This window comes from Lagopus leucura, unplaced genomic scaffold (genome assembly GCF_019238085.1).
Source record: "Lagopus leucura isolate 7727_CA_CO unplaced genomic scaffold, USGS_WTPT01 Super-Scaffold_100002, whole genome shotgun sequence".
Taxonomy (NCBI): domain Eukaryota; kingdom Metazoa; phylum Chordata; class Aves; order Galliformes; family Phasianidae; genus Lagopus; species Lagopus leucura.
Genome location: NW_024962263.1, coordinates 71970774 through 71995206, shown reverse-complemented (window position 1 = coordinate 71995206; position 24433 = coordinate 71970774). Strand labels below are relative to the sequence as shown.

At 37.1% G+C, this 24433-nt stretch overlaps 1 protein-coding gene across 36 annotated transcripts in view; it reads right to left on the bottom strand.

Moving 5' to 3' along the window:
- Positions 1-24433, bottom strand: part of RIMS2 (regulating synaptic membrane exocytosis 2) — a 437811-nt gene that overhangs the window by 199910 nt on the left and 213468 nt on the right. For 25 of the 36 annotated variants that reach the window (XM_042868720.1, XM_042868731.1, XM_042868726.1 and 22 more), the window contains one exon: positions 36-103. The exons of the other annotated variants lie outside the window; for them this stretch is intronic. In XM_042868720.1, the coding sequence (XP_042724654.1) occupies positions 36-103 (68 nt within the window). The remainder of the gene's footprint in view (positions 1-35; positions 104-24433) is intronic. 36 annotated transcript variants of the gene reach the window in all.

Here is a 24433-nt window from a genome sequence, read left to right as displayed (position 1 = left end):
AAGGAAACTAAGTGGTAAGGCTCCACATGTCTCACCAAAGACATTGGGGATGCCTCACTGCTATGCCAAGACGTATGGTCCAACCAGTTGTAATCCATGTCTCCTGCGAGAATCACACAGACAAGATAGTGCAGTAAAGGAAAAGTGAAAGAAAGGACAGACAAAGATACAGTAAAATTGTTAAGGCTTCTGATTATCCTGTCTGATCCATAACCTTTGCTAGCAGCACTTGCAAGGCACTTCCAAGAAAAAGTCAAGACGGTAACAACAGAGCACATGGAATATGAAATACAGTGAGAAAAGAGGTATGTTTATGTGTGCCTGCGTGTGCATACAGTTATGTACAGCGTGAAGCATCACTGATTCACAGTGTTTAACTGTTTCTATAAAATTAACTCCTGTGAACGAAATGAAAGGGCAAATTGCATTGTATTCGTAACTTCCAAAAAGGAAAGCATTTGATTATGGAATCAGTTCTCATCATAACCCAGAGAAATGAGTCTTGTGTCCTGTATGAAGGAACTGACGTCTTTGCCTTCCAACACAAACCAGTGTTTTTTTGATCACTTCAACAAAATACTTGAACAGTACAATGCTATTTTCAGCTGTACTGTAGAAGACAATTTTAGAAAGATTGAATGATCTGTTAGAATATGACAGATTGATAAGGAAAACAAATACACAAAATATCTTTGGAATAGAAAGCATATGGCATTGAAATACCCAGATAAATGTCTACTGGTTAAATATCAGGAAGAACTCTAATAAAGTATCTTTTAACTCAGAAAAAAGATGTAGCATTCTGATAAGACAGATATATATATATATCTTTTATAGAATCAGAATTTAACCTGTATGGCAGAATGATGACAGGAAGAAAAGTTTGAAGCACAGTTTTAAAGAAGAGGTCTAAACACTGCTGTCCACAGAACTGAGGTGTGGTTCCTGTCTTTTAATAAAATGCTCTCATCTGTGCAGGGTACCCACACATGTTATTACTGTTTCTTTCTCTTGTGTATACGTATATAAAATATTATTAATACATGCTACACATGCTACATGACATATTTTGTTACTGTATGCTTTGGATGATTTTGATATTATTTTATGTATGACAAAATGTTAGCTTTTCTACTGAATTTCAAAACCAAGAAAATACAAAACCTGTGTAGTTCCACTCTTAGTAGAGAACCTTAATGATACTTTCCAATTTCCATTACTTCAGAACCTGCTTTAACATTGCTCAACCTCTTCTTCTGAAAGTACGCCAATACCTCTGTGAAACCATTGATTGGTCTAATTACAGGTGTAATACTTGTCTAGAAAACCTTACAAAAAGAATGCACAGATACAGTTCCAATAAACTAAACTGTAAATATATAACACATGCTACAGAAAAGATAGTCTCCGCAGAAGAGATTATTATGCGCAATGAGCAACATGATCTTTTTCACTTGTTTTTTCCTAATATATACAGTATATCATGTTGAAACAAAATTAAGCATTGCCTTCATTTTAAAGAACGACATGCATTGAATAATAACACAGTTTTCATTTTAAATAAGCACTTTTAGTTTGAACTTGCTCCAAACACTACAGAAACATGAAGCATGTTGCATATTCTTGGATGTCATAAAAAAAGTGAAGAGAGACCTCATGAAAACACTGATGCTTTAACTGAAATAGTGAATGGGCTTGCTATATAGGTATGAACTGTATTTCTTGATTCATTGGAGGAAAGTTAATACATTAAAATGGGAAACTACGATCAAAACTGACAGTTCTGACTACTAATATTCTGACTACATTATGGACAAAATTGTGCATGTCCTGTTAAGGAGAAAAGAAACATTCTTAAACCTAACTATATTTTGCAAAAGATACTGCCACCAAGGAATTTTCAAAGCTGTCCAACCTTCAACTGCAAAATCATTGCTTCAGAAAAACAGAGTGAAAATTATCAGCGAAGATATAAAGATATATGTTTTATCATAAAGATATATGTTTTAATGGATTAATGTACATTGAGATATCTGGAAGACGGCAGGAGTTCCAGTTTACACATTTTCTATTATATAAATCCTGTTTTTTAAATATATTTTGAAATTAATCTCCACCAGATCACAGTGTGGCTGAATCTAGCAAGGTCCTCTGTGCCCCTCTGGCACACCTCTGCCAGAGCAGTGGGCCCAGGCCCCCGGCCAGGCAGCTTCTGAACATCCCCAAGGAGGAAACCCCACATCTTCTGTGCAACCTGTGCCAGTGCTGCGGTACCGCACAGCACAGCAGTGCTGCCTGGTACTCAGAGGGAGCCCCTGTGCTCCAGCTGGTGCGATGGCCTCCTGTCCTGGCATTCAGCACCACCGAACTGAGCCTGGATCCATTCTCTTTTCACCTTCCCTCCACGTACTTATGGACACTGATAAGATCCCCTTGAGCCTCCACTTCTCAGTGGAGAGCAGTTCCAGGTCTCTTCCCCAGCACCTTCATCACCCTCATTGTCCCTGCACTGGACTTTCTTCAGTACATCCACATCTCCCTTGTACTGGACAGAGGATTCCAAGAGCAGCCTCATTGATGAAGACTAGAGAGATAGGGGAATTTTGAATGAGAAATAATTAATCTTATTACACTTGACTCCCATGACTGCATGAACTAAAGGCACATGAGTCCATACTGTTTCTTCCTGACAGTTATTTTCTTTGTCGTTCTTACAACTTCACTTCCCCAAACCACAGTCTGACAAAAAAGCTGCAATTTGGTTCCCTGTAATTTGCTACATAATTCCAGAAGCAGACAACTGAAATAAAATGGGCTTTCTAAGTAGAACAGTTAAAACAGATCATTCTTACTAATTCTAATTCCTGGCTATTTCCAAGAAATTATATTTTCATTGAAATGACTGTACTTAAATGAAGGTATCTACTGTCAATAATTAAGAATCCACTGCTGCAAATTACTGGCCATGTTTCAAGGTTTTAAAATTCTCAGCCACAACAGAGATGATTACTTGCATTCCAAAAAAACCAAGAGAAAGGAATTCAAAGGTACAGATATTACATCCTTGCTGTCCTTCAGTGAATATAGCACTTTGTCCACTCTTCAGGAAATTCTTCTGCATTCTGTATGTTTGCACATACATTATGCATACCAATTGAGAAGGCTTTGCCAGTTCTTCTATTAATTCTTCTCCCCATATAAACTATGTGCTTCTGCATGATCTTGCCCTTCTGCATGAACTTGTCAAGTGCTACATCTCCCATCAAACTTAACTTTCATTTACATGTCTGTGTACAAAATAGGGAATAACTGAGAATAACTTCTTTTTCTTTTTCTTTTTTTAACAAGGAATTAAGTTACTGAAAAGTTGAGGTCTCTGGTATGTACTCATCATGAAAACATACCCAGATTTCATATACCTTAATTAGTAAAAATCATCCAGTCTTCACTTGCAATTTGTATGCCCATGATATATGTATTCAAGCAAATACTCAAGGACAGAAATCAAGTAGGTGCTCTGAAAGTGTACTCTGAAAGTAATGTACTATGAAAGTGATGCTTCCTATTTCCATGGAAACTGCAACAGATACAAAGAACACAGTAGCACTATTTGACAAAGCAAATTCTCAGCTATGAAACAGTCTTTCATCACAGTCACAGTTACCACCATTAGCTGTGCATTTTTGCCAGCAATGGAGAAGAGCCTGCATGCCACACTCATGAACAAATGCATCAGTAACCCACTGTCACTGTTACCACTGCTGAAATGCACCACCCATTGGCACACTGCATTCACATCCACTGTTTGGTCTCCATCAACATTCAGCAAGCATCAATGAATGTCAATATGTGCAGTCTTTTCTTCACAGAGGAATTCAATTCCATACCTTTGCTTCATCCACACTTCCATGTCAGATGTCATTTTGTCAGACTGCCCCTCTGCTGCCATCACACAGCAACAACATGTAACAGGATACTGCTGGGAAGGCTCATCCTCTACTGCCATACCAACAACATCTGCCTCTGACATTGTGGGCCAATGTAATAAAATAGGAAGCATTACTTTTGGAGCAACCCTATGAAGTCGCTTTCCAGCAAGTGTACATTACAGTGGATATGTGTTACATGTATATAGGTTCATTTTATAGGTCTTTACGTGAGAAAATGTTGAGCCGTGTTGGGCTCCAACAATCTGACCTCTGCGCACCCACACTTGAAACACCCACGCTCTTCCAATTAGAGATATAATTTAATTTTTTCTTTTTAACTAAAGCTATCCAAAACAGAAATCTACATGCATTAATGCGTATGAATATGCTTGATTGATAACTAAATTTTCTGAAGACTTCCCATTCATGCAGTAAAAATAAAACAATTCTTTTTCCACAAAATTCTAATTTCCCTCCAAGAATAATACAAAAGAGCTTGTAAGAGTAAGTCCTTTTCCATCCTATTTCACAACTTTTTAATGGGAGTTCCCAAATATCAACTCTACACATCTCCAATTCTTCTTTTCAGTCAAGACATAAAAAGTTGACTTTCGCTCTCCTGTCCTTCAATAAAAGTCAATTCTTCTAAAATTAAAATGGTAAGAAAATGAACAGCAATTTCATACTGTTTTATTCATATATGTATTCTTTTTCCTACTAGAATACGTACCTGCAGGTTTGGAAAAAAACTGTCAAAGAAATTGCAAATGATAAAGCCCTTGCAGGTAGTCTAGATTTCATCCTTAATACTGCATTAAGAGTCATCTAAGTGACAGATAATAAATTTTATAAAAACAAATAAATGCAATCCAAATTGTATTAATAAATCTAATCTAATAAAATATATATCTAGAAGCCTAGTAGTGATTTATATTTCTATGAGACTCATATTGCTTATTACAGTCACACTTTCTTGGAGTAAAATAAATGATCTGATAAACTGATTGGAGCTCAACTTTTCAGAGCATGTCCTGTGAACATTAAAATCTTGACTGGGTAAAAGGTTTCAGATCCAGTAAAGTTTGAAGTAATAAATGCAAGACAGTTATTTGCTTCTCTACAAGAAAAACTACTAAACCATAATCATATAATAACAAACACCATGAATCTTTAATTCTGTCTGCCAAAATGTGCAGCAGAAGTGAGAAAAACCATCATCTAGTTGATAAGCTACAGTATCAAAGCCATCTTTCATGGAAAGCATGGTACAGTCATAGCTAATGTCATTGTAGCAGCATTCAGATGCTTCCTGATTTCAGCAGTGCAGCTGGGTACAGGAATGGACGTGTGAGAGCTGTGCCCTTACTGGGGCCAGTGAACTTTGTACGGGCATGGAGAGCTCGCATGGACAAATCAGTGACCTGGCCTTTCTGTACAAATGGCATTAAGCCTTGTAAGCTTACAGATTGTTAGGATAGTTTGCTCTCACTGAATTTAGCCTCTTTAGCCAAAACCAAGCAGAGAAAAAGCTTTTCTTCTTCCATATTCCCACAGCAATGGGAACTTCCCATAGCAGTAGGAACCTTGAATGTGGTAGTTAAAATGGAGAAGAACTGGTGTACACTGAAGTTTGTATGGCCAAGAAGGAAAGACGTAAAAGAAAAGCTGTAAGGTAGATCCTGAAAAGCAGAGAGCTCTATCCCACAGAGCAGAGTAAATGTGGCTGGGCACATGCACAGTGCTCATAGGTGGCGTGAAGGTGGCACAGGGAGCCTGAGAGCACTGTCTAGAGACACTGTCACAGGAAAAACTTCCCTGGTATACAGAGCAAGGGTAGATAACGTTTGATAAAAATGTGTACATGTGCTGTCGTGCAGCAACAGAAGAATGTCTTCCATGATGAATTTCTGAAAACATTCCTTATAACACAAATGCTGCCAAACCATTAAGTATCGCAATTCTACATTTCCAGATGACACAGAAACATATACTTTCCACCAAAAGAAACACTTTCTGAAGACATTCCCTGAGAATATGCTTATGGAATTATTTTTTTTTTAAATAGCTTAAGCAGGATTCTTTATGAGTCAGCCATTAAGAATTCAGAAATCTCTTGGTTTCTCCCTTTCCTTGAAGTGAATCTACTGGTAAGTGAGAGATGTCATTAAGAATGAAGACACTGGTTTACCTTCACAGAAAACGCACCCCTGTTTTCAAACAGTACTAATACTGCTCAACAGAAAAGGTATTAACCTTAATGGAAAGGATTACCTAATGTAAAGGGTGAAAATGACTGCTGAGAGAAATGTACTTACTGAAAATATTTTCTTAAGTACGTTTTGCCAGAAGGATTTCATAGAATCATAGAATCACAAGGTTGGAAATGACCTACAAGATCATCTAGTCCAACTGTCTCCTCATCACCATTGCCACCACAAGCACTAAACCACATCACACAACACATCGTCCAGACGCCTCTCGAACACTGCCAGGGACGGTGACTCCACCACCACCCTGGGCAGCCATTCCAGTGCCTGAATTTAATTTATGGGAAGGGCTTTCTTCACAATTAGATTTTCCAAAACATCACTAGGTTTAATCTATCAGTCAAGTACATTTTTATACAGGTCTTGAAATTAAATGGAAACAAAGCATATCGATGTGCCATACACATTTATATGGCAGACTGTCTGCTTTCTGTAGAAAGCTTCTGCCTACCAAAACCAGCGGGATGGAACCTAAAAAAAAAAAAAAAAAAAAAAAAGAAAAAAGAAAGAAATAAAACAACATGGGAATAGAGTTTCTTAATGGAAGTTCACACTTGACTCCCACTGCTGGAAGACATGTCGCCAGCCACAGCGCAGTGCCATGCAATAGATGTCCTCACACACATCCATCACCTCTACTACGTAACCCAGCGTGCTGGAACTCACACTATTGCTCACCAAGAAAATGGACTGCTGTTATCGAGAAGTCACAGACATTTTTCCCTGGGGAGTCTGCCCACCACTGACAGTTGCTGTCTACTTAGTACTCAAGATTCTCAGATTGACATACCTTTGTCTTATGTTCCCTGCTTGTTTTCTAACAAAGACAGTGAAAATTGGAAATAATGAAGTCTGACACCCTGTGGATGTACCTCCTGTGTCAGTGACTTTAAGACTTTTGTCTTACAAAGATGTTTAGTCCAAATGATGCTTCTGACCATAATTAAGTCATTTGCACTTCCCTGCTTCCTTGTCCTTTCTCTTTAGGAAGCCTTTGAGCTTATGCCAAAGTATTTCCAGGATAAGAAAATTCCTTCAGCAGAATGCAAATGAAGACACTTTGGAAAGCATAGAAAAGACAGCATTTCTGAAGTATCCAAAAGAAATTCATCACTATTTTATTGGTATTAAGCCTAAATTCTCAGTTTCTTTTTACAGGACATGCTTTTTTCCATTTTCTGCCCTGTTTACATCCACAAAGACCGTATTTATATTCATGGGCTGACCGTGCACATCTGCCTTGCCTATCTGTCTTAGTCTTGTATCTCCCCCGCCCAATCTTTTAACTGACAGCTGCATTACAAGTCCTTCCTTGCACTGGCTTTGAACTACTATCAGCAATAACATCTTACCAAACCTAAATGAGAATACCCTTGAAAATAAACACTATTAGTAATGCAGGGCAGAATAAAACTAATAATACCATTACTTAATCCCAGATCTGTCCGTTGGTTCAGCCGCTCTGCCCTCTGTATCACGGGAAAGACATTCCTGCTGCCTGCAAACAGGCAGCCTAGTTCCTACGCTAAGTAAGCCTACCTCTTCTCACAGACCTGCCTGCTGAAAGTTAACGAGCTCTTGGATGCAACACAGGTAGAAATTAACTGCTGTCTACCAGATGACAAAAAACCATGCTGCTGAACTTGCTGGCTCAGAAGAATACAGCACTTTGGAAAACGACTGCTAGGGATGGACAGCTGCATCATACACGCACAGAAGATCCAGTGGATCTGGGGTGTACTGGAGCTGCAGCACAGCTGGGAACTGTACATACTCAATGAATTCTTTCCTCAGACTTTGAAAATATTTCAGGCAAACACACCTGTCTTGCTGCCAACAGCAAGGCAACAGTGAAATCTGCTAAGCCAGCTGGAAAGCAGCCTTACAGCAACCTGGAAGAGAACCCAGCTCGTTACTGGAGAGCTTTGGAACTTGTGAGAAACAGCTGCAATGTTTAAGAAACACTTCTGGGTCTTATGTGCTTATGACACCAACTTTTTGTTATTTTTTTTTTCACTACCATTTCAATTTACACTCATCAACACTTGGATATATTTATATACACTTGGATAAATTTAAGAAATAAGTAGCTTCAGAAAACTTATTTAGCAATAGGAAACATCTTCACTTTGCATTGGCTTACTAGTCTGACAGACTAGTGGAGTAGCTCCAGTGAGCCTGCCTGGCATCTGGAAGTCTCAGGGCCACAGCATTTACTGCACACGAGCTGAATACTAAACGTAAACCTATTTCTTCTTGGACAGTTTGGACAGGCATATGAGCTTGAGATCATTGTAAGGCAGTGTTTAACCAGGTGCACATTTTAAATTCTTCAGAAATAAACATCTACTGATGGAGTAAACACAGTATATATCAATGGTTTCTTCATATAATAATCGTGAGGCTACTAGAATAGCAGGAGCCAATGCAAATAAGAAAAACATATTTTTCAACATGTGTACATATATAAACGTAGATCCCTCTAATACTTATTAGACAGTAAAAATAACAGAAAACTATTCTGTGCTTTTATTTTTGAGCTTTAAAGAGACATTAAGCTTTCAAACTTTGATGTCAGTGTTAATTATAGAAAATAACATAAGCCACTGAATCCATATATCCTAATTACTAAGCAAAACTCATAGTTACCAAGTAAAGGCCAGCAAACTCTGTATCACAACAGAAAGCGAGGGAATGGATTCTTTATGAAATGTGACATCAAATTCACAAACAATACCATAAACACAGCATGTCACTTGTACTCATGGCAAAGCTGTATTCATTTCATCAGGAGAACAATCCCTCATAAGTAAAACTGAAATAGTGACATGCCAGGAATGAAAGAAAGATCATCTTAGCTCAGTTTTAAATAAACAAATATATTAATTCATGCTAGCAGCCTATATTTTTATCTCCTAAGTCATAAAGAGCTAACACTAATGAAAGAAGACACTGCCAACATCAGGATGCCTCATACCATAGACACATCATTATCTAGAATCAATTTCCATCAGCAACCTAACAGCCTCCCATATATTAAGACTGAGGATCAGCTAGTTGTTCCATTGATCACATCTTTTTCCTTTCTCTCCATTTATTCCAGTCAGAACCAATGGTATCTTGCTACTAAATTGTGATACTGATAAGTACTTGTCCTGTGATTTTCAATAGGAGATAACCAATAATCAAGAACCAATGATTTGTGTATGTAATAAAATAATAACGCAGAGAAGCACAGTAATAATACGGTGTTTGAAATAATAATACAGTGTTTTCTATTAATAACTCAAATTTTGAAGATAAACAATTTTATGAAATAATCAAATCCTCATCTCAGTTCCTGTTGATCAGTGCCTTTTTCTGTTCCATCGCTTGGTTTTGTCTGGGAGGGAAGAAATGCCCCACTTTTACCTCTCACACAGCTGCTCTCCCTTAATGACAGTGGAGGGAAAGGGTGAGGAAGAAGAGGCCAAGTTCACATTTTTGTGTGTAGTATTCCCAGTAACTTATAGAAAGCTCTTATTGGGCACAGCAATGGACATTAAACTCATTCTAAATGTCTTAATCACTGATGAAGAAACAGATTTTAGAACAGAAATAAGAATAACTTTAAAAAGAAAAATTACGGTACTCCATATGTGAACAACTAGGCATTTAAAAAACAAATACACCACTGAAGAGCCAGGATAACTTGTTTTTTGTCTGTAATTCTCAATTTGTATTATGCAGAAAGGCATTGGGAAAATTTAAAATTCTACCTAACAATCAAGAGAGAAATGCAACTACTGTGCTTTACATCCCTGGTGTAACATTAAACTATTCTCTCTACAGCTGCCTGGAAGGAGGCTGCAGAGAGGAGGCAATGGCCTCTTTTCTCAGGTGACAAGAGATGGGACACGAGACAATGGCTGCACTGGGAAGATTTGGAGTGGGCATCTGTAACATTTTCTTCATGGAAAGGATGGTTAGGCTTTGGGTCAGGCTGATGGGTGGTGGAGTCCCCGTCCCTGGAGTATTTAAGAAATGTGTGGACTGGCACTGAGGGAGATGGATAGTGGTGGACGGATTAGTGGTTTAGTGTCAAGGTAGAAGGTTGGACATGATCTTAAAGTTCTTTTCTAACCTGAAAGATTCTATGACTCACAACATGGAAATACAGCATTTCAATACCAGTCATAGCAATTCCTTCTTTTAGAACCGATGTAACATTTCATATGCAGCATACTAATTACAGCCTTCCTGATGGCGTAAACAAATATAATTTTTAATTAACACAAGCTGCCAGCTTCTCAAAGCCGCAGCAGACACGCCATAGACACTTCACTGTTGAAATGATTTGGTTTGAGAAACAAGAACTAATTCACAGCAGTAAATGCAAAGCATCTCATCCATCTCTGGCAGCACACGTGTCATGAACTGTCTAGAAACATGTAATGCAACTGCTGATCCTGCAAGCAGGAATGGTAGGAAAAAAAAAAAGGAAAAAAAAAAAACCAGTGTAAAAGGGTTTTTCATCACCTTGACACCACAATAAAAGCCTCTGTAAACTAGTAATTGGATCATTAATTATTGATCTCCTTTTAATTGTTGCCATGAGGAAAGTAATTTGGTGTATAAAGAAAGCATCTGTTGCTTTAAGTTTGGTTTAACAAGTTATTTTTGTCAAACCCTTTCTTTCAAGGAAATTAATTAACTACTGAAGAAGAACAGTAAACCTAAAAATTCAATGGATTCCAGAAATAACAATCATAATGAGCTAATTTAGCTGCACACTTTCTATGCACAGCCTTGACAGTATGCCAAAATTAGCAAATTTAGCTAAGTGCAATGGTGTCTTGCACCTGGTTTAACATATAAATGTGCACCAAAAAAAAAAAAAAAAGAGTTTGTTTGTCTTTTAAGACAAGCTTTGCAACACAAACTTTTATTCTGCTATGCTTAGAGAAAGGTTAGGTTGCAAATATTCAGAGTAAGAATGATCTGAGACTTCATTTGCCGTGAAGCTTAATTTCCTATACAATTGTATTAATGTATAACCATTAACAATGCAGTGGTGAGCTTCTCCACATCCCCCAGTGCGCAGGGTGAAGATTCAGTAAGTAACCAGTCAATATTCCTGTTTCTTCAACTAATGTCCCCTTTCACTAGTCACTGAGCATCATCTAAATAAACCATTGTCTCTTGACACTCTCTTGGTGTTCTCAGAACATGCTAGTTCTGCACAAGTCAGAGTTAAATTCAAGGAATTTTTCTTCATAGCCAGTCTATATAAAGAAATGAGGTAAATGTTGCAATTAACCTCTTTTAAAACAAGTAGTTGACATAAGACACAAAAGCAGAAAATGTCAAATATCCCAAACAGTTTTCAGTGCCAAACTTGGGAAATACAGGACTTGAATGCTCTTCGAGAACTTCAAGGCATGTGGGACTGCCTTTTCCTGGCTTTACTCTACTCATTAAACGACAAGAAGTTAGAAAAAAATCTACTTTCCAAAAAAGCATTATATAGTGTTATGTGATTAAAACCAAAATTTTGTATTTCTCCAAATCTGCCCAGTACTGCCCATGTATAAATAAACAAACTGGATGGAGATCTTCTTTGCAGAGGAACTGTACACTGACATTCTTCAAACAAAACTGGTATGATTAGTAAAATATTGCGCAGATACAAGTGCACGACTGTTAAAGTTTTATATATATATATATATATACATATATATACATGAATATACCTATATTCATATTCCAGAATTAATTTTGAATCCTAATGATAGATTTCTTAATTGCAATTTTCTGCATCTTCACAGTTTCAGAAGCATGCAGAACAATGGAAGAAGCCTACACAAACGAAGAGTTGGTTGATGCTGGCTCTGTAATTATTTCATTTAGCTGAATACATAAATAAGCATGTTGCTCAGGGACCTTTCCACAGTCAACAAGAATCACTCCCATAATTACAGCCTTCATGGTAGCTGAAGCCATAATAAAGGTTACATAAGCAATTTAATCTCAGTCTCCTATTTTTATTATGACTATAATTATCTAAAAATATAGCTAAGGCTCTAAAGTTTCTAGAGTAAGTTTAAGCAAAAGGTCAGTATTTTTCACTTTTTACAGAAAATTCCCACACACCCTCTACTTTTTTAAATTTATAGAAAGTTGAGATGAAAGGAGAGGAAAAGAGCCATGTTATTTAGTGCTATAAAAGCAACAGGAAATTCTACCTCAAAAATTGGACCAGACCCTACATTACAGAAACTCTCATTGCACAAAATGGTCCTGCAGCTTATGTAACTTCCCTAGCCCATACCACAGGTGGCTTTGAGAGGCAGGCAAACAGTTAGATGAGCCAGAGCAGAAACTGCCAGTTTTTGATATAAACGCCAACACAACTGCACCAAATGACCTTTCTTTCAGAACAAATACATCATGTACAACAAAGAAAATGTTTGCAAAATCCGCCAAGTGACTTCAGATAAAATTCTGTAAGGAACTTGTGGTGCAGCCGCTTTCTAAACACCTTGTCCTCATTCATTGCTCATTTCCTTGGACGTACACCTTACTCAGCAACACAATCAATCCAGATTAACATAGCTTTCCAAATTAAAGGCTTTTCCCATTCAGCTTGTTACTCTTCAAGACAGTTTTATCTTCATAACGTAACATACTAAACATAAACATTTCTCTTTTTTTAATTATTTTTTGATATTACAAGTATCAGAAAATGATTTAAATTCATCTCCAGGGGATTCCTCTGATTGAAATATTACTGTTACAGAATAGATCTGTGCTGCCTCATATGGGAAATGAGTGGTAGGAAGAGCAGAGGCTGCTGCCCTTCCTCATCAGCCAACATGACATTTCTGCACAGAGCTCAGATGTGAAAAAATGGGATCCAGCTGGGATAGGTGCCATCACAACAACCTTAACAGATATGGCCAACAGACTCATAAGCGATGAAAGGATCATTCCTCTCTTTTAAAGCTGACAGAGAGACTTGGAAATGCACCCATTAGTCCCTTGAAAGAGTGCTCAGCAAATTTTTCTTGAATCTCCCTCAAATGCTTTTCTTTTCTGCCTATGTCTACCCCACACAACCAAATACTACAGAGCAGAACAGCAGTCCTTGCCCAAATACAAGGTTTTATACAAAGGCAACCTCAAATAAGCTATCAGCTAATAAACTTAGAATATTTAGAATATTTCTTACCTGAGCATCATTGGAAAAAAACATCTGGGGTGATATCTTAAAGAATTTGTTTTACTGTGATTAGAAATAATTAGTTGTTTGTTTATTTGTTTTTGCTTGCAATTATGCAAGATAATTTGGAAAGTTTCTGTCCATTAAAAGAAAGAAAAATAGCTTAAAAGATAATCTTGACTAATAATATTGCAAACATAATGACACAGCTACACAATTTACACCTATTATTACACAATTCATAGTGGACTGTGATTTGTAATTTGCATTTCTAGCATTAATTCCTTGAAATAAAGGGATACCAGTGGTGTCTGCAAATGTAGGATTGGCTGCCTTCAAAACTGCTGTGAACAACACAAGCAGTTAATGCCTTTTTGGGGTGACATTGCTGTTGCTGCATTTTTTTTTTTAGATCATCCCCTGTCAAATTCAATAAAGAATTGGCAAGTATGACATGCTTTGGGAATAACAACTTTGGCAAACTACACATCTCAACTGAAACAGCTATTCATTTTAACTGCCTCTTTGCTATTGCATCTTTTATCTTTTACTTAGCTGTTTCCAAGTGGGACTGTAAGCAGAAACATAGCTTCCACATTTCAGATGTGACTGTTCTTAAGACCAGTTTCCTATAATCTTAATTTTGCTTGTTTGTACAACATCTTTATTTATTTTACAAGCGAAGTATAATAAGCAACATGTTATTTCTTTTAGTAAAGTCAGAAGCAAGAAGGATTGATTGATATCACAAATATACCTTACTGCCTGTCTTTCATTTATTTTCAGGCATTGGAGCGTCCCAACCGGGGACAGGTGAAAAAATTTCTGCTCTTTTTTTTTAATTCCAAACTGCTTAATAGGAGTTTGCCTGTTCTTAGAGGGAACAGAAGTTCAGCTTCCATACTAATTCTGCGCTGCTGCCCTAAACAAGATGGGGGAATCTTTCAAGGCAACATATTACTGTTGGCCAAGAATTACAAGTTACCAATCTACGGTGCAAAGGAAGACCAAGGTGACCAATGACCTCACTGTGACAGCCTGGAATGCTGAGGACTGGGAGCAATCTCATCTGTCAGAGGCATAACAAAACCGCTGACTCTGCAAGATTCACACATTTCTTAGTTTCTCTGCAAGCTGTCTATTCTTGTAAAGAATTGTTTCAGAACAGTTGTGTAACCAGCAAACCGGGTATGTGGGATGTCAAGACTCTGCAGTCTCCGGGAGACCCAGCGGGCAGAGACAGGCAAGTCCCAGCCTAATAACTGGACACTCCGACAGATGTTCCACATGGGAGACTTTGGTTCCTGTTCCTAGGTTTCACCTTTTACGAAGTCTTAATTACTTAAGCAGCCAGAAGAGATAAGACACAAAAAGAACAGATTTAAGAGAGCTTTGGACATAGAAAAAGGGGTGTGAAGTCAACATAAAGAAATGATCTCTCCTAATAGGAGAGAGTCAAATGGGCATCACAGTTCAGGGATTCAAAAGATTTTGACTTTTGCAAAATTTGTTATGACCCAGTGTGAAGGAAAGAAAGAAGCGCCCAGAATACACAGAAAGAACCCTGACAGCAGGAGGCAATTGAACTGAATGCAGGAAAACATAGATCTACGCTTTGTTTAAATGCGTTGTGTCTCAGTGGAAGAACTCACTTCAACCACAATTTTGGCAAGAGACCCCCCCCAGCTGAAATCTAATGAGTATAATCAAAGTTAACTGAAATATGAATCTTCACTTGTTCCCATAGCACTAATGAGCAACGAGCCTGAAATACAAGGAACCCGAATGCTAAGCTTTGCTCTGACAGTGATCCACTGATTTCCAGTTGGTAAAATTGAGATACTAAGGCTTTCTTCCACTTAAAAGGATATACGTATGAATGCGAGCTACTCAAAACCACTGTGATGAGCATCCAGCAAAGGGACATGAAAAAAAAGGACAGCTTCAATCATCCAAGCTCTTTAAAGAGAACAACAAGAATAAATATCAGTCTCATTTCTTCACATAACAACCATTCCCTACAGTGAAAAAGGCAGATGATGCTGAAAAATGGACAATAAAGTAATTCAATTACAGATTTTAGTACAAAGAAAATACTTCAGGAATCAAAACTACAGCTCTGGAACAGAGCACTGTTGTGTGCAGACAGCAGTTGCAGGGAAGAAGTGATCAGGACTGGGCTCTGATGTTGAGCACAAAGGTGCAGCTATCTTCACAAAGGTGAACACACATTGCTGAGACTCCCTGGATTGGTAAGCAGGAGCTTATTTTGTCACACTGAATATAATTCAAGAGTGACCTCGATGCTTCACATCAGCACTATTTTACAAAGCTCCTACTTACAGTTCTTATTTGCTTTAGATTTAAATTACATTCTAGCAGGATAATTAGGAAAGCAGAAAGAAATGTCATCAAAACGTATCTAGTTTAATTCTTTTACCCTTGCCATAAGAAGGGATTTAAATTATTCAATGTGTTAATAATACCAAAAAAAAAAAAAAAAAAAAAAAGGCACTTATAGCAGTGATATTTGGGAGTAAGCATATGTATCTCTAACTCAATTTGGACATTATTAATTTCAATATTCAAAAATGTTGATTACTCCTTAAGATACTGTGTTCTACCTAGCATCAGAATGCTGTTGTCAGTCTATGCTTGAAATCAGCCTGAATGTTGTCAGCTGGCATTGCAGATATGAATGTAAGCAAGAATCTAGTCAGCATTTCTCAAATTGCACTGATAGGGTATTTTTCAGCTTTTGGCTTAGGAAAATACTGGGGTTTGCCGTATATAAATACATCCCTTTTAAATGCATATGTTGATGAGTTGGGGTTTTTTTGGATGTTTTACTAACATCATAGAAGTAAGGTTCACATAAACAGTATCATCGTTAACTAAATTAAATTAATTAAATACACAAAGTATATTCTTGGACACATTTTTGTTGCATATGGAGGAAAAATACATTCCTTCCTACGTATACAAAGCCGTCACTTTGGAGATTATAAAATACTATAAAAATCATTATACCTCACTTTCATCTGTCAGGACTAGTTATTTTTGTAGTTAAAAAAATATGCCTCGGGTGACTAACGTCACATGGGTTATTCTGAGATGAAGTGTGTGAAGTAGCATTGTTACAAAAGCCTTATGTTAATATTCACAAACATTTTGGTCCTTTTGTAAGCAGATAATGCTGCACTTAATGGAAGCGTTCCTGAAGTTACTAGTCAAAAAGTTCTGTTTACAATAAAAATATATAATTTCTTTCAGATATTGAATACTGCTTTATTGCACTGCTTATCAAGTGTTATTTTTATTATTTGGCAATTCCACATAAGTCTTCAGTCTGTTTCTCACTAGAACTGTCTGAAAAACCTGCACTATATTGTGCAGCCTATGGACAGCATAACACAGTGAATAGACAGAGATGATGTTCCTTGTCAGGTTTGTGATTACCATCATCATCTGACAACCAAAAAAAAGTACTACTCTCTTTCAAAAGTTATTCCTAGAAATTTATTTCTAGGAATTTCTTATTTCTAGGAATTTCTAGGAACTTATTATAATTACATTTTGTGTAATTATATTAGATTCTATTACTCGCTACCAAGAGAATACAGGGTGCGTTAGAGTTATAAACCAGTTAACTGAATTCCTAGAGTCGATCATGCATTAACATTAAATTTACTGACAAAGATGACCATAATCCATGTGAATGCCTCCAAAGGAAAGAGAGAAATTCTCAGCTAACTTCTGAACTCATGACTTGCATATTCTGCCCTTTGCTCTGTCATGCTCGTTATTCATGACTGTCAACAATGGCTAACAGGTCTCATTAACATTTCAAATTGTAAAGTGAATTCATTATTTGTACTTTTTCCTACCAATGGCAATATTTTTCAGCTACAGGCAAGAAACATTTGTGTGCACATCCTAATACATTTCTCTAGAGCAAGTTCCAGATTTTAATGAAGAGCTTCCTGGAGGACATCATCAAATCCCACATACACAGTTCCCAGGCTGGATTTCCACTCCCAATTTATGTATTTTTCAGTCATTTTACTTGCAGTATTGTAAATGGCTAACTAGGACGCTGGGTAAAAGAAACCAAATTTCTGTTTTCTTAGGATCTGGCATCAGTGGAAACTCTCCCACTGCTCTTAAAAAGAACTTCAGCAATCAAAACAGCAGAAAAAGGTAAAGGCCTCAGGCAAAAAGTCAGTGCTACAAACCAGTATCATAACCAGAACTGAGATGTCCAGGCACTGCTCATCTGACAGGAACTACAAAAATGTGCAGCACTACACTGAACTCTAAATGATTTCTGGATGAAATCTGCCCATATTACAATACCTACTGTGCTAAGAAAACAACCTCGTGAGCTCTATGAACGCGTTGCTTAACTTCTACAACAAGCAAGAATGAATAATTTCAGAGATGGGCTTTCCTCCACATTCTAATTTAGTTACATGACATTAAGCAATAGGGAAACCGGAACATAATGAGTTGTCCAAGTACTAAGAAATGGAAAATGCTTCGTTGATGTCAAATTCTCAGCTTTGCCCCTTTCTTATCCTGTCTGTATCTACAGCTGTGGGCCGTACGTCTCCTAACACTGCACAGATAGCAGCTATAAGCAAAAAAAAACAACTTCACAAACTGTAATGAAATCTCCATTATTGTACAGTGCATATTCTTCATCTTTTCTAATGAATTAAAGCTTAGGAAGAAGGAAAATGTATCTTTATCATATTTATGAAATATTGGATTTTTTCTGCTTATTCATGAATTTACTAATGCCTCTACATATTCCTTGCTAAATAATAATCAAATTATTTATACTGCAGTTCCCAAGTCTGCAATGAGCTTCTTAACAGATTTGTTTCTCCGATATAAAAAAAAATGTTTCATGTCCAAGGTTTTTGTATTGTGTAAATGCTGATAGCACTCAGCACGTATTTACAGTCTCATCAGGACTGCTGTTATGGGCTATTTTCTTCAGCTAATGCCAGTATATCAAATTTCAGCCCTGGATCTCAGAACACTTTAAGAAGCAGCTCATATCATTTATTATGTATTTCAGGCTGCAAAGATAAGGAAAGGAAGACTAAGTCATCTGAACACAGCAGTGATACAAAATAGGTAAAATGAAACCCTACAATAGTCACCAAACATATGACAAACACTGTAATACAGAAAATATTTGCAGACAGAATATATAATGGCACATGAACTTTTAAATCTAGTAGTCTTCTTTCTTTTTGAATACAGATTTTCAAGTTATTAGAACACAAAAGTGGGAATTTATGTATAATTATTTAAGAGTAGAGCGTGTAATGATCTTGAGGAGAAATTTTGGCTCATTTTCTCAGAACTTTATCATCACTATGCAAAAAGAAAGGAAGAAAGAAAGGAGCGAAGTATACATTTACTTTCTTTGCCTGTAAAACTGCTTATCTGTATCTCTCTATCTTAGTCACTGAGCTGAAGGTGGGATTACTTTGATCTGACACACTTGAGCAGCAGAGTAAATGTTCAGAGCAGAAAAATACACCTCATCCTCTAATAAATTCTCTTTTCATCCCATTCTATGGTGGACCAGACCACCACAACATTTCAAAAAACACAACAGTAATTAAGAAGCTGAAATCCCAATAAAAGATTCAAAGCTCCCAAACCAGGTTTCCTTTTGCAGTGCTCACGCAGTGAGCAGCCATGAGAGACCTCTGGAGGTTCTGTATCAGCAATCCTTTTAGTCATCTTAACGGCCCTGCTGTGTCAATGACAGGCATTAGCTTCACAGTCCTATTTGCTTCGTTGCAGTTCTGCAGCCTTAGGTGCAGATCTAGGGCAACAGCCAGGATTTACTGCCCTCCTGTCCTACTGCACAGCCCAGATCAGCCTCGTGTCCCAATTCTCTTTGCTGCAAACACCTATTTCAAGGCCCACGCTGTTCTCATTTTTCCTCCTTTTCCTTGATACCTCCATTTTCTTCTCTGCTCTCCATTCTCACCGTTTTATCTCCTTTTCTTTACCAAGGTGCCAGAAAAAGCAAAGATGGATTCTGCTCCATGACTCCCCTCCTCAGGCTGGCAAAGACTTTGCAACTATTTTCTTATCCACATTTTGTCACAGTGTTGGACCACGCTGGCATCACTGTTAGGAAAAGCTCGCCAAGTCTTACAACCGAAATGGAAATTCATGGAAATTAATCCAATGTGAACAAACTGATAGCAAACCAACACACAATTTTCCCATGCTATAAAGGGTCCATATTTCTCAGTTTCTGAATGCAATCCTAATTTAATTTCTTCTCTGAAACTGAATAGTTTGCTTGGTCAAATCTTATCCTGTAACATGTGAAGAAGAAAAAGTACAATCTTCTTAGCATATAGACATCTAACATCAGAGCTATCATCAGGTAAGTCTGCTTTCCGAACAGCAATGGTTAAAGACCAGCAGAAAAACAAAGAACATAGAAAAGACTAAGGATCAGACACAGAAATGTGTTCTGATAAAAGGTGGCTAATCTCAAAGACTTGAATTACAGAGGACTCTGAGGCTCCAGTGGGACAGAACATAAAAAGCAGAGATGGAATTGCACCACGTTTTCACTGACTAGAGATTTTCCACATTCTAGATCTCCTTGGTAATACAGACAGCCTTCAAAAGCGCTCAACAAACTCAAGTTTCCGCACAGGCTTTGTAAAGGTACTAAGGAGTTTTCTTTGTGTTCTTAGCTTGCAGACAGATCCTGCAATTCACACTGTCTTAGGTTAGCACCCCTTCCCCTTCACACACGCTGCTGGTGCCAGTGTGAGTGACGTCAAACAACCCAGAACACTGCACAGTTTGTGCATGAAGTTCAGAGTTGAATCAAGAAACTGGTTATGTGAAATCAAAGTCCCTGTAGATGTAAATATCTACAACTGCAAAAAAAATTTCTGGGACAGAAAACTGGGAAGCTTGTTTAGTTTCAACACAGTATCTCCTTGTCATTTTGATTGTAATATTAAAAATTCAGAAACTGGTGTCACGTTGTCTCAGCTTTATCATGCTTCAGAGTTTGCTGACGCCAGAACACGGTTTTATTGTTTTGTAGTAGAACCATCTAGCTAAAAGCAAAACATTACCTACTTTCTTTTCCTCTATGATTTATTCAGACTGTGGCGTTTTGTTCCACGAGGAACGCTCAGCAAGGGAACAGAACGCGCCACATGAACGCTTTTCAACCGCATTACAATCCTACAATGTTTCATGCCACAAATCAAGTGTTGTGACACAGCCTCCTTTAGAAAGAAGAATGTGCATGACATGCTTTTTACTGCCTAGTCATATGTGTGATGCTGTTAAAAGATGTAAGCCTTAGAACCTTCTTATCAGAGATATTTTAATTCTACACTCCAAATGTGCATGTGCTATCACTGAATCCACCATCAGCTTGAATTTTGCTGCCCTGAATGCCACTCTTCCACAAATATACTTCTCTTGCACTGCTGATTCTATATTTGTGATGACATTTTCCCTAAATATTCTCTATAATAAGAAACTGTCAAATAATTGTTGATATCAGAGAGTTCATATTTGTATAAATATAAATGAAACTCTTTCTCTAACACATAATATTGTTTTACTTGAAAATAAGACTCAAAACTCCAAATTTCAAACAGAGGTAAGATATAAGTTTACAAAAAAAAAAAAAAAAAAAACTACCTTCTGGCCATAGATGTAATTAATAATGATGTGCAGATGATTTCCTGTGCAAATGCACAAAAGCTTCACTCAGCCACATCTTCACAGACTCTTATCATTTCTGTTAGCAAAGGTTTATAACACTATTAATTAATCTGACTTTTATATTCATTAAAAGGACACAGCTACATTTTTATTACATGCAACAAATTATTTCATTCCTAAAAAAACACACAAAAAAAACAAAACAACAAAAACCAACAAGATTTTGAAATAAAAATTAGGAAAAAATAAGGACTTCCATTGATAGGGCAGAATACTTTCTCCCTTGTCTCTTATTTAAAGTTTGGCATGATTAAAAAAATCAAGCACAATAAACTCAAGGTTTTATGGGCACTTGCTTATCAGGTATTTAAATATTTTGCTACTGCTTACCAGTTGTTTGACTCGTGCCTGAGCCTGATATTATAATTTTCTGCCACATTCTATTTGATGTTGTTTTAATTGAGATGTCTTAAGAAATCTGAGTAAATGACCATGTAACACCATGTAAAAAATCCAAGCTGCAAGCACTAATCTGTGTGAGACAGTGGCTGAGCACCTGCATTTGTTAAAGCAGATTCATTTGAAGGCATCTAGATTAACTAGATTCATTTTTGTAATTAAAATATAAATCCTCATTCCAACTGATGCTTATAAGTATTTTCCTATTAAATTCAAGGCATTCAAATATATTCTGAGCAGGTGAATTTAACAGAAAATAATCTCAAAATCAATAAATTGCATAAACTCTTCAAATTAAAGAGAATGTGCTTATTCTTTACACTAGAATTGGACATACTCAGTTTTCTCTCCTGTCATTTCCTTGACTTCCATATAACCAATTCTACAGCTGCTCAGTTTTTGAACTGATTTCATGGCATCATAACCATATGAGAAGCTCAGCTGTAGTAAGCAATGCTGTCCAACAGGCAAGGAGGAGAGGGCAAGGCAAGTAGTGCAGCCCCATCTGAAGCCCGGAGATCAAAGCCTACCCCTTCTCAGACAATCCGTCTGTGCAGTCCTGTATCAACTGCACTGAGAAACGTAATCAACAATGAGAGCAAACTTTGTATGGCTCTTCATCCTCACTCTTCCATTTTTATCGGTATCATGGTCCTGAAGTCAAGAAACAACCAATATGAGTCCTTACATCTCTTTTCATTGCTTGTCCTTCTCTCCTGGAATAACAGTTAGTGTCTGTGAGAGTCCTTTAGCAGTTTCTGTTTTGCCCTGGAAATGTTACAGAATATGAAAGAAAAATATACTTGTCATTATTTAAATTTCATATTCCAGCCATTTAAATGTTTTCTGTTTCTTTTTCTGTGTTCTTCATGTCAGTAACAATACGTGATGAATTACTGTTTTTCTGATAAAAGGAAATCTTTCATCAAAAACCTCACAAATGTCAATGACTTGTTCTGCTGCTGCAATAGTGAAAGCTCAGTAGTACCTTGGAACTTATTATTCCCATCCTTATATCCCTTGGAATTTATTATATCCCATAAAGGATATCATCTACAGATTCGAAGGGAGGCAAGCTGGATACACTGGATTATATTTGATTATGCTAAAGTTTGTTAGAAATACATCCACTTGCACTTTAACCCACTCTTTAACCAATCCTGTTTACCCTGGGCTGCCTCCAGTTCAGATTACACCTGAAACTCACCCAGGACATTACCAGCACAGTCAGATGCAAAGTCCTATCCGTTCGCTTTTACAGCATGTGCCAGGCAGGCAAAAACAAGCCCCCAGCTGGAGCAGCATCACTGCACCTGTGTACAGTGTGAGCAGTAAACCTGCCCACTCTGTTGGACTTAGGCACATACTAACAATTTTTAAAATAGGGCAGATTCCCACAGTTCAGAGCAGAGAGGAGGCCAGCACCTAATTGTGCATGCTCAGGTGCAAATTTGACGCATTTAGCATCTTGGTAATGATTCATGCTAATCTGTGCAACAGAACGCATCGATCTTAGAAACTTTGAGACTTGGAAACTGTTCTTTTAAGCAAACTTGAAATATGTGGTGCTATATTTATTGGCATAGTCTCAATAAATACTTCTACATAAAAAGGCTTTACACAATATGTGAGGCTGAGTTTGTTGAGTATCCATGTTTACCCAAACTCTATCTTTTTTGCTCTGCTTCAATGACAATGTAATCAGTTTAAGAAAGAGAACACCTTTGTGAAGCATTCTAACCCCTGCTCTTTCACATTCAATGTTACTTGGTGCATCACAAAAATTGTCTCAGGAAATACATCCACAATCAGCACAATTTACCTGCATCACCTCTGCCACCAAGAACTCAGCATTCACCCTAAGGTTATTGGCAGGAGAGAGGCTACGCTGGTTGCCCCTGAGAAAAGCCAGTTTATCCACTAGCAGAAAACCACCCACCATAATCAAACCACACAGACCGTACTCAAAGCATGTGTCTCCCTCTCAAACAGTGCCTGCTGTTGAGAAAATAAATATGAAAGAACACAAATTATTCTCCAGTCCACAGGAAAAACATTTCTTGTCTGCTCGCAGTCTTTCACAAATGAATTTTGTGAGAATGAAAAATTCATTTCACAAATGAATTTAGTTGAGAAGTGGACAATAATATGTAGTTCTTCTGTTTTCTTTCTTTGATACTTGGCTTTGTCACCGTATCATTCTTGTTTTTCCTCTTTTAAGTATCTTCTGAATACATTAAGTCAAAATATTACAGCGTTTACATTTGCATGCAGTAGAAATATGATATTGAACTCCAAACAGTTACAAATTAAATACTAAGCAGACTTCTAATTTTAAGTATATAATGAATGTTTAATGAATAATTTATTGAATATAACTTTAGCAACCATATTTTCTCATCATATAACTTCTGCAATATTTCCCCTCACTGACTTTCAATTCTCCAAGCATATTTTTCTAATAAAATGAATAGTTAAATCATAGCATCATGTAGCATATTCTAGTCAGTGGAATAATAATGATAGCTATAACCATTGTCCTCTGATTTCTCAGACTCTCATTACAAATGATAAGAAATAACCTAAATGCAATAAATTGAAACAAAGAGAGAGAGAGAGAGGGAAGGAAGAGAAGGAGGAAGAGAGGGAGGAGAGGAGAGGAGGGAGGAAGGAAGGAAGGAAGGGAGGAAGGAGAAAAGGAGAAAGAAGGGAAAAAAAGCAAAAAAAGAAAGAGATAAATCCTTAGCATACTATTTTCTGTAAATCTTTTTCCTATATTAATTTTAGCTATTTTTTATGGTTTTCTTAAAATAATACTGATCCATTTGCAGGTTTGC